The 11,388-nt window shown below is 31.6% G+C and overlaps 1 protein-coding gene and 1 long non-coding RNA gene across 2 annotated transcripts; both read left to right on the top strand.

Annotated features, from left to right (window-relative positions):
- The first annotated feature begins 1,676 nt into the window (after positions 1–1,676).
- Positions 1,677–2,497, top strand: LOC108469492 (uncharacterized). The gene is made up of 2 exons (XR_001869113.2): positions 1,677–1,793; positions 2,084–2,497. It is a non-coding gene; the product is annotated as an uncharacterized LOC108469492 (long non-coding RNA).
- A 2,083-nt stretch (positions 2,498–4,580) lies between these two features.
- LOC108467679 (peptide chain release factor PrfB1, chloroplastic) lies at positions 4,581–11,184 on the top strand. Its single transcript, XM_017768412.2, has 7 exons — positions 4,581–4,916; positions 5,456–5,527; positions 7,152–7,372; positions 7,984–8,187; positions 9,520–9,735; positions 10,304–10,490; positions 10,625–11,184. The coding sequence occupies exons 1-7, from the start codon at positions 4,739–4,741 to the stop codon at positions 10,948–10,950; spliced, it is 1,404 nt and encodes a 467-aa protein (XP_017623901.1). The 5' UTR covers positions 4,581–4,738; the 3' UTR covers positions 10,951–11,184.
- The last annotated feature ends 204 nt before the right edge of the window (positions 11,185–11,388 follow it).

Below are 11,388 nucleotides of genomic sequence, written 5' to 3'. Positions count from 1 at the left end.
CACCTTCCCCAAATGCACACATGGGTGGCAAGAGAGCTGTAAGGCCCTCTTACAATCCTTTTTTATTGTTATTTTTTAAAACTTTGTTTTAATATAGGAAAAAAGGAAAAAAAAAAGCAAATTCGTAACAAGGGGTTGAGGATTAAAACTCGAAAAAGAATAAAAATTCATAATCACCTTTGTTTCTATTGGGTCGTACTAAAATATTACTCAAAAAATCTGCTATATCTCTCCGTAATTTCTCTTTATTTCCAAAAAAAAATCCCCCCTTTTACAGTGTTTTCAATGGCTTTTTATAGCCTAGAAATAAAATGAAAATCTTCTACTGTTGTTTGCCCTTGCAGATATCTCGAGGCGTGGGGCGTGGCATGGAGTAGCGACGATTCGAAGCTTGGCGCGTCGACGCTGCTTGGACTCGAAGCTTGCGGCGCCGATTTCCTTCTGCTGCTGGGGTTTTGGGTTGGTTTTATGTTTTGTGTATTGGGTTGAGAGATGTGGGTTAGGTTTTGGGTAATCTGTTGGGCTTTGGGTCTGTTTTGTATTGGGTTTTAATAGGTATTTTTATATTTGGGTTCAATTTTTTTATTTAATTTTGTATATGTGTGGGCCTGGGCATAAATTGGGCTCAACAATAATAACATAACAAACATAGCAATAAAGACATTAACGATACGAAAATGTATAATAGAATTGAAAATAATATGTCGAATGATGATGTATATATATAGTGATAATAGTAAAGTTAAAATAACAATGCTAAATTAGTGAAAGTGAAAATAATAAATAATAATAATTTAGTATAAAAAATATTCGATAAAAAACTATGGTATATAAAAATAATAAAAATAATATAGTAAGTCTATTAATAATTATATTGAAAAAAACCTTTCGCCAAAAATATATACATATAAAAATTATAAATAATAATAGTATAATAATAGTAGTAAACGGTAAAAAAAAAATATAATAAGTATAATAAACTATATTTAAAATTATTAAATTTTAATAAAATATATATATAAAAAAACATAAATAATACAGAAAAATGATTATTAGTAAAAACAAAAATAATATAACAAATAATGAAATAAATATAATGACAATTTATACATAAAATAATTAGTTTTACTTTAAAAATATATATATATGAAGCATATAACAAATATATAAATAAATAAATAATATAATAATGTGAAAAAAAATAATGAAAATGATATAATAAGTCTAATAAATAATAGTGTAAAAAATAATATAATAAATAATAGGAAAATAACTAAAAAATGATAGTAAAAAAATAAAATAGTAATAATAGATTAATAATAATACCAAAAAAAATTAATTTTGTGATAAAAGTGTCTAAAATACACAAAATAGGGCTTAATTGGAATCAAAACGGGAGTTTTGGGGTAAAACATAAATAAAAGGGGAAGGGAGGACCACATTGGAGCGCGCGTGAAACAAGGGGGCTTAAAAATGGAATTTACCCAAATTCCTGAACCTAACATTTAATATGGACCAAATTAAAAACTGCATAAAATTAATGGGCGAAATTCAAAAACAAAAGTGAAGCAAATTTGGGCAGCAAGAAAATGCACGGGGATTTAGTGCGCAAATTAACCCTTTAAGGGCAAAACGCGTGGGCCCAAACAAGAAACCCATTGCCCCCAAAGCAATTTGCTGCAATCAAAGGAAAACAAAAGGTCTCAGCCCCTCTCCTTCTGCTAAGGCGCAATAAGTGCCCATCATCGTGACCCTCTCTCCACGCACACACTGCAACGGCGGCCGGAGAACAGGTAAGGCCCCCCGATTTCCCCTTTGAGTCTTTGTTTTATTTTTTAAAGTAAAAGAGTAAAGAAAAAAGATTCGTAACACTAAACTAAAAAAATAGAGGGAAAAAACTATCATCATCTTGTTTCTATTTGTTTGAACGAAAATTACACTCAAAGATTTTCATATTTTTCTGATTTTCAAAAAAAAAATCCCCTTTTACAGCTTTTCGTATGGCTTTTATAGCCTAAGGAAATAAACCGAAAAAAAACAAGTCTCCTTTTGTTACTGTGCTTCTTGTTGTTTTCTGTTGTAGGTATAGTTGCGAAAACCTCGGAATCGTGAGGCATGGCGGAGTGGGACGCTGGTGAGAGGCGTGTGGCGCGAGGGCTCAAGCAACAGCCTTGGGTTTCTGTTTGTTTGGGCCTTGTTTGGGTTTATTTTGGGGCCTATGTTTCTTGTATTGGGTCATGGCATAAATTAATTGGGCTGTGTAGTGTTTTTGGGTTTGGGTTTGTGAGCTTTGGGCCCGGGCATAAATTTGGTCTTACAGACATATTTAAAAATTTAACGTTTTAGTCAATATTTTGGTTAAAAATAAAGCAATTCCACTTTTCTTGTCTTTAGAAGATTGAGAACCAAATTTAGTTCAAAAAAGAATAAGGGTCAATTTGACAAGAGATGTAAACATTGAGGTTAATTTTATCATTATGCCTTTTTATTTAAGGAATTTAGTCTCATTACTTTTTAGATTTCAAAATTAAGATTCAATTGTATACACCATTAATGTTTTTCGATAAATTTAAGTTCATTATGATGTTGATTTTTTATTACATAGCTACTAATACGTATTTCATTTATTTCAAAACATGACACGATGAATTTAATACGTATTTCATTTATTTCAAAACATGACACCGATGAATTTAACTGAAAGGCATATATAATTAAACTTGAATTTTAAAATCTAAAAATTATAGGACTAAATTCTTAAAATAATAATAGAAATACTAAATTTCAAATATAATTAATTTAAGAACTCGTACAATATTTTAGCCTCGTAAATTGCATGAAAAATTCAAATTCTATTCTTATTATTTTCTATTAAAATACGTAAAATTATACTACTATTAAAAAACCTTGAATGAATACTCAACTAATAGAATCAATTAGGGTTAAATTTTCTATTTATTTTATCAAGTGAAGTCAATTGGATTAACTTGGAAGGCACGTCATCCAAGCAAGCAAAGATCTGCTAACACAAACATGAAGCTGTAGAGGGTGTATTCTAAAATTTCATTGCATTATTCCTTTGATTCAATGGTTTTTGTTTGGTAAAATTTCTTGCTAACTCCCTCTATTGTAGAGTTCAGGTCAAATTAGTTCCTTTATTATTAAACATATCAATTTAATTCATGTACTATTATAAAGAATCTATTAATATCAAATTGTAATGGTTGTTTAAAAAATGTTACAATTTGGTTTTTTTTTCTTTTCTTTTGCAGTTAAACTTTGAACAAAAGATTTCATTTGTAGAAAAAAGTTTTCAAAATATTAATTCGTTAAATAATAAATAAGGTTATTCAAATAGTGAAGGTTAACTTTATTGAAATTTAGCTTTATTTTGAAAAATTTAATAGTTCAATGACTAAATTAATCCATTTAATAATGGAGGGATTAATTTGATAATGTCTCTATAATAGAGGGACCTGTCAAGTACTTTCACTATTTTTTATTTGGTCAAATTCTCCATTTTAGAATTTAATATTTTTAATTTTACTTTTAAAGATTTAATATTTATATTTCTCTAGTTTAAAATTAAAATTCAATTGATAACACCAATGTTGTAAGAATCGGATCAATGGTCAAACCACTAATTCTAGTTCAATCAATCGCATCATTTTAGTTCTCAAACATTAGGCATCACTATTAAGTGATAATTGTTTTATGTTGAATTTGAATATACGTTATCAATTTAACTTTAATTTTAAACCAAATATTTGAATATTAAATCTTAAATCAAACAAATTGATATATTAAATTTATATAAAATCCTTGAAATTTGTTTAATGATAAATATAGGTGAAGTGATGCTATTTTATTTAAAAATAGTATAAAAATATGAAAAGATAAAATATTAGATAAAAATTTATTTGATCGCTCTAATTTGAAAAATACTTATTTTTATCTTTTAAAGTTTGATTAAAATTTATTAACCCTTAAAATTAAAGTTGTTTATAGATCGGGCGGGATTCGGATTAATCTTTAATAAAAATTTAGGCCCAATTACTAGGATTGGGCCTAACTTAAAAATTAAAAATAGGCCTAAAATTCAGGTCCAATCCACCATTATTATTTTTTAATATTACATTTTATATAAAATTATTTAAAAATTTAATACACTAAATCTATTAAAATATTAAAATAAATATTTCTCAATAAATTACGAATAAATTAAAAAAGTCTTTATACTTAAATAATATTCAGATAAATACAATTTAACAAGTAAATATCTCTAAAATAATAATATAATTAACAATAAAATAATAAAATAGTAAAAAATGGGAAAACAAAAAAATCAGAGTTTTTTATTAAAATTTCAAGCTTGACCCGAGCAAATTACCTTAAGTGAGGCTTAGCCATTTTTTAAACAATTTTATTTTTTTATCAAAATTTATTTTTCGAAATTATATTTTTACTGAAAGCATTTTCCGCCCATCCACCCAAACAACTCAACCTACAGCTAGTCCATCATTCCAGTAAAACTTATTTTTGCTTAACTCTACACCAAAAAAAAAGAAGAAGCTAATTAGAAGCAACCGGAAACCGGCCTTTTACCGTTATGGAGCTTACAGGGTTGCTCTTGCTCCCTTTCTTTCTCTATCCATTTGCGATTCCAACATGCCACCATTGAAACAAAGCAAGTGATGACATTCCACCGCTAAATTCTATTTTCCTCCATAACCCGAAAATGGAAGCCATTTTAAACCCTCTTTTAAGCTCATCCACCATTCTAAAACCCGCAAATCCATTCTATTTGTCGAACGTCAACAAAGCTCCATTTTTGCTATCACTGACTCATTTCACGACCACTTCATTTCCTTTTTCTGCAATTCTCTCTTCCCCTCCTCCCCGTTTCACTTCTTCTGGTAAGTTAATCTCTTAATCCAACTCTTTTTGGCTACAAAGACGTTCAGGTTTCAATATGTTCTCTTCGACTTTCTGCTAAGAAAAAATTGCGGATTTCATTTCGTTGTTGTTGCGTGTTAATGATTCTTTTGCAATTCTTCTGGTAACTTAACTCCAACTTCTTATGGTGGCCACAGAAAACGAATTATCCTATATGTTTCTTGGATTTTTTGGTGAGAAAAAAATTTGTGGGTTTTATGTCCTTCATACTGTGTGTCTGAGCTCTTTTAATTTATTTTGAAAGCATATTAAAATTACTATGTTTTCTATTTTTTCCCTCTTTCATAACCAAGATATCCTTCGTATATGTTTTTACTGTACATAAAGACTAATCTTTCGGCTTCTTGTTGCCCCTCCTGACCCGATTTCTCTTCTTATGAGTGCAATGTGCTACTACCGCATCTGTTGGTTACTATGTTTTCTTTTAGCATATTAGAAAGTTTGATATTTTAGCTTACATGTTTGTTTTTTGTTTTTAACGTATGGATTATTAACTCAGTTACATATGCAACTTCGGATAGCCAATTGAGTGAAGGAGTAGAAACCAGTACAAGAGAATGGGTAATGCAAGGTATGCTGTATAGCTTACTAAATTCCAATTCATATATTTGGGGCTGAAAATTTTGATGTTTTATAAGATGTTGTACTAGGCCAGTAATGTTATTCAAATGGCTGTTTATTATATCCCAGGAAACAATGGTCATCTTCTTGCTTAAAATAGCGAGAACCAGTTTGAGTTTTGCTCATTTAATCTTATTTTATGCTTAATGTATTAAGTTTCTTATAAAGGATTTGTAAATCTAACATGTATGATTGAGAAGATGTTGAGGTTCTTCTTTGGTTTTATAGTGATTAGTCAGTGGCGGAGCCAGAATTTTTTTTTTTGGGGGGGGGCAGAATTAAATTGTATGCAATTTCATCATTTTAATAGTATATGTCTTTATAATTTTTAAAGGATTAAATCACATTTTTATCATTTTTGGGGCCAAAGTACAATTTTGCCTTTACTAATTTAAAATTTTATAAATTATAAAAGGTCCTAAATGGAAAATTTTCTATTTTAGGGGGGGCCGGGGCCTCTGCCAGCCCCCCCGGCTCCGCCACTGGTCATTGTAACCACTGCAAAAGCTGCAGTTTTCAATGTAGATGAAGTTTCAAAGATAGCCATTCTAATGGAAATTGTAGAATCTCTGGTTTGCAAATACTAATAAAGGAATTAAACCTTCCTCTTATATCTTGCTCCTGAATATGTGACTTAATAAGGAGCCATATGGTTGCTTGTCAGCTAAGGATTTAGAGTTTGCCATTTTTCAAATGGCTCTACAAGCGGTAAAAGTACCATTGAGGCCCTTGTACTAGCGTTGGAGTGCATTTTACCCTCTCTACTAAAAAAAATGAGTAAATTAGTCCCTGGCATGGCTAACAAAATAACCAAATGGTGCCACGTGGTGTGCCACGTGTACCTCATGCTGACGGTCATGGACCAGTTTTCAACAATAGCAATGGATGAAATTTTTAATAGGACTAGTTTGCTCTTTGATCTAATATACAAAGACTATTTTGTCCTTTTTTAGTAGAGGGGCAAAATACAATATCTACAGGGACCTCCATGGTGCTCTTACCCTCTACAAGCTGATTAGCATACGGCCCTCTGGAAAAGAAAATGTTAGTTTTGGTATAACTATTTAAGGTCACTATTTTATATGATCTTTGGCTCCTTCCTTGTTGAATTTTTATTTCCTATCACTTGCCCTTAATGAAGAGATAAAAACAGTTGGATTTTCTAATAAGCTCAAGCAATTTTTGCTGGATTAGGATTTAATGTGCAATATTTGTCCTTTCAGGACTAAAACTTCATGCTCTCTTTCTTCAACTTGGCTTTCAACTTGCTTTTTCTTATGCTACTTCCTTTTCAATTGCAGTCTCATCCGGTATCTTTAAGATGATCCGTGCCATTTTATTTTGATAAAGAGATTGTAGATGTTATCGTTAAAATGTATAAAAGTAATGATGAAAGTTTGAAGAAAATTTCAAGCTGATAAAAATTTTTTCCTGATACAATCGAGAGTGTTGATTAGCCTTTTATGACCCCCTACTGAAGGTCCTGCTTTTACCTTTGGATGTGATGCAAGTTGGATTTGCACATTATAAATATTGCTGATAGCATCACTGAATTATCACAATAATTTTGACAGATTTTTATGCTCTAAGGAAAGATGTTGAAATGGCCTCAGAACGCGTTAATGAAATTAGAACATCTGCTGGTATGCAGCAATTAGAAAAGGAACTCGTGGTTCTGGAATCAAAAACAGCTGATAGCTCATTTTGGGATGATCGTGCCAAAGCTCAAGAAACTCTTTTGGCACTGACTGATGTCAAAGACAAAATAAATTTACTCAATGAATTTAAAACGAAGGTATGAATTTCTTGTTAAGAGCATTTGACAGAATGAATTTTCCCTTTTACATTTTGACTTGTATAGACATGTAGTTGTTAAAATTTAGGCATAAGGACCTATTTGGCTCTCCAACTTTACAAAAAAGTCAATTTTTAGCCCTCCATTTAAATTTTCGCTTCTTTTAGCTTTTGAACTTGTATTGTTTGTGAAATTACCCAAAAATGGATGGAAAAATTAACTTCTGATAACTTTGCTGGCGGTTCACGTGTAATCCCCATTAGCAATTAATTAATTTTAAAAAAAATTGGAAAAATATTTTTATACCTTTTTAATAATTTTAATAATTTTAATAATTTTTAATTTCTATTTTTTTATTTTTTAAATCACGTGTATGCCACATTAGCAAAGTTAACAGACGTTAACTGGCAAAAAATTAAATGGAGGGCTAAAATGACTTTTTTTTTGGTAAAGTTGAAGAACCAAATAAGTCATCATGCCTAAAATTTATAGCTGATACTTATCCTAATTAAGATTTTGATGAAAATGTGCTATACTGGAACTTGGGAAAGTACTACTTCCTTAATATGTTTTGTTTATATAGTGTACTTCATATCATACATTGGATGCAGGTTGAAGATGCTGAAACTATAGTTAATCTAACAGAGGAGATGGACTCCATAGATGCTGCACTTCTAGAAGAGGCTGTCAATGTGATTAAAGATCTAAATAAGGCATTGGACAGATTCGAGTTGACTCAACTTCTTTCTGGTCCATATGACAAAGAAGGTGCAGTCATCTCTATAGCTGCTGGTGCTGGAGGCACTGATGCACAGGTAATATATTTGATACAGCATGAATGATTTATGTTACTATTTTCTTGTCCAATAAAACAATGATGTTCTCCATTCAAATTTTGTTAAATGTCGGGGGGCTGTATCGTTAGCCTCTTTTAGTTCTATCAAATTTGAAAATTATACCATATATAATCAGTAAAAAAGATGATAATTAATTTATGGTAACTTCCATATATAATCCCTGCTTAAGTGTAAGGACAAAATAAATCTGAAACAAAGAGATGGAGGATAACACTACTTAACACTTTTAGAGTTAAATTCTGCTATTAGTCCCTGTAGTTTGCAAAAGTTGTGGATTTAGTCTCTGTACTTTTCGGATTGGTAAATTTTAGTCCTTGTATGTTTCAAAATTTGAAATTTTACTCTTGGCCCAAATAGTAGCAGTTAAATCCATTTGGTTAAATTTAATTACTAGTCCTGTACTATGTGTACCGTTGTAGATTTAGTCCATTTTCCCCAATTGGATCATTCTAACTCCCTATACTTTTCAAAATTTGAAATTTCAGTCTTAATGCAAATGACAGTCAATAATCCATTAACTGGAATTTTAGAGAGTAATAAGTTGACATAACATTACACATATGATAATATGTTAGGCATATCAGATTTTGGAAACAGTAGAACTTTATTGAATGAATTTAACAATTTTTGTTTAGTGAGGACTGAAATTCTAAGATTTGGAAAGTACAGGGATTAAAATGACCAAATAAAAATATAGGGATTAAATCCACAACTTTTACTAAGTACAGGGATTAATAACAGAATTTAACTTAGAAAAAATGAAAAACAGTGAATAACAGACATGAACAAGGAACAAGGAACAAGGGAACAATTTACATTGCCTCTAGGACCATTTTAGTCTCCTGTTTAGAGACTGATTTGCACAGGGTGAACTGGCCCTATCTTGATAAGGTGCCAAGCCAAGAAACCTATCCTAAAATGGTGTGGGATTTATCAGCATTTCAGCTATAAGCATTTTACTATATAAAAAGACTTCTATTATGGGCCCTACAGCTGGTATAAACAGTACAAATGTTTCAGATATTGGGGTTTAATCTAGTTCTTCTAAATCAAAGCATCAACCATAGACACATCCCACAACATGAAACTGCTGCTAATATTCAACTTAAATTCTTTTAATTCAAATTCAGAGGGTTTATATTCATCCATATTCAGATTCACGACAATCAGCGAGTATGAGGACTTAATTGTGGATCCCTGAAGTTAATTTTTTATCATGGGGCCTGATGTACCACTAAGCTTTATCTCTGTTTACTTTTGTTGAGTAAAAATATTGATCCTTTCCAACAGGACTGGGCTGACATGCTTCTCAGGATGTACACGAGATGGGGAGAGAAACAGAAATATAAGACAAGGGTTGTTGAAAAGTCATTGGGAGAGGAAGCTGGGATTAAATCGGCCACAATTGAAGTTGAAGGCAGATTTGCTTATGGCTATCTATCTGGAGAGAAAGGAACTCATCGTATAGTACGACAGTCTCCTTTCAATGCTAAAGGTCTTCGTCAGGTAACTTCTGTTATGCTTTGTTGATTGTTTAGAAAAGACTCATCCTCTTCTTTTGTGGTAATTGTTTTTAACCATTCTTATCCAATAATTAGATGATCTCAATGACCAACATCCGTTATTGCTTCGAAATTTCTATAATAAGTGGTTAATTTTCCTGCATCTTTTACTTGTTTGCATTTTGCTTCTAAGCATCCATACTGTGAGTGGATTTGTTGCACTAGGAAGATCATGTACACAGTAATAGCTGCCATGAGATGGTTGTTTTGATACTTTGCCTGAAAGACTTGTTGCATGCGTGATGGAAGTTTTTTTTTTCCCTCGGTTGATGGAAGTTCAATACGCTTTCCGTGAATTCTTTCAAGAAAAGCTATGCTATTTCATACCAGTTTGACTGGTATCCTCTTGCCAAACAGAACCCTCTCTTTTCTTTTTCCTTTGAGAAAAAAATCTTTGTCTTCCGATAACCTCGTAGAGACCTTTGGTTCAGAAATCAGGTTGTTGTTGAATCTTTTATCATTCACATCGAACCCTTGCCTCCGTTTATTTTCTTACGTTGGATTATATACAGACAAGCTTTTCTGGTGTTGAAGTAATGCCTCTTCTCCCCGAAGAGTCGGTAGACGTTGAATTACCTGAGGAAGACCTTGAAATTTCATTTTCAAGGGCAGGAGGGAAAGGAGGTCAGAATGTGAACAAAGTTGAAACCGCCGTTCGGATTACTCACATCCCGACTGGTGTTACCGTTCGTTGCACAGGTTTTTCACCTCATTGCTCTTCTAGTTTCAGTTTGTTCAAAGATTTATCAGGATCGTTATGATTTTTTACCGTCAAAAGCAGTTTATTTGAAAAGCAGCATTTATCATTGAAACAAATGTTACGCATATTGCAGAAGAGAGGTCGCAGCTAGCAAACAAGATCAAGGCTCTTAGCAGATTAAAAGCCAAGTTATTAGTGATAGCCGAGGAGCAACGTGCATCTGAAATCAAGCAAATAAGGGGAGATGCAGTGAAGGCCGAGTGGGGGCAGCAGATACGAAACTATGTATTCCATCCTTACAAACTAGTGAAAGATGTTCGAACTGGGTTCGAGACTTCGGATATTGTATCGGTGATGGATGGTGAATTGGATGCCTTCATCAAAGCTTACCTTAAATATAAACACAGTATCAATGTATCTGCAACTGCAACTGCGACTGCAACTACAACAGGGGCCTAATTAAAGAGTTTAGTGATTCATGATTAACTTATATATAATACCCTTTTTGTGTATGTAGGCTCAAATTCTTTGAGTTATTTAAGAATAACAGCGGCTCGGATATTTGTAATTTTTTAAATATTCGGAACGACTTATTTTATTTGTTATCCGAGTCCATTTATCTGCTAACCATTCAAATAGTACCATATGAATCTTATTTAATTTGTTGGATATATGAATATGCTAAATATTTAATTTATTAGTCATTTTATACAATAAAATTATAAAAAACTTATCGAAGGCTTGCTTTTTTTTCTTTTTGACATAATGGTGATAAATAAAAAGATTTTGAAACTAGGATGTAGGATGTATTTTCAAGTTACTTGAGTTTGACTTGAAAAAATTGGAACTCAATGCGGTAATTATTGAGTTATCAATTGAGCTTAATTCGACCTTAGT

Source organism: Gossypium arboreum, chromosome 8 (assembly GCF_025698485.1).
Source record: "Gossypium arboreum isolate Shixiya-1 chromosome 8, ASM2569848v2, whole genome shotgun sequence".
In the NCBI taxonomy this organism is placed as follows: Eukaryota; Viridiplantae; Streptophyta; class Magnoliopsida; order Malvales; family Malvaceae; genus Gossypium; species Gossypium arboreum.
Note: the sequence above shows the minus strand (reverse complement) of the source record. Positions and strands in the feature narration are given on the sequence as shown.

Bases quoted from the DNA above. Each gene is read 5' to 3' on its own strand.
- LOC108467679 (XM_017768412.2), top strand. From the start codon at position 4,739: ATGGAAGCCATTTTAAACCCTCTTTTAAGCTCATCCACCATTCTAAAA. The intron at 4,917-5,455 runs GTAAGTTAATCT...TTATTAACTCAG, and splicing joins TCCCCGTTTCACTTCTTCTG to TTACATATGCAACTTCGGAT. The intron at 8,188-9,519 runs GTAATATATTTG...CCTTTCCAACAG, and splicing joins CTGGAGGCACTGATGCACAG to GACTGGGCTGACATGCTTCT.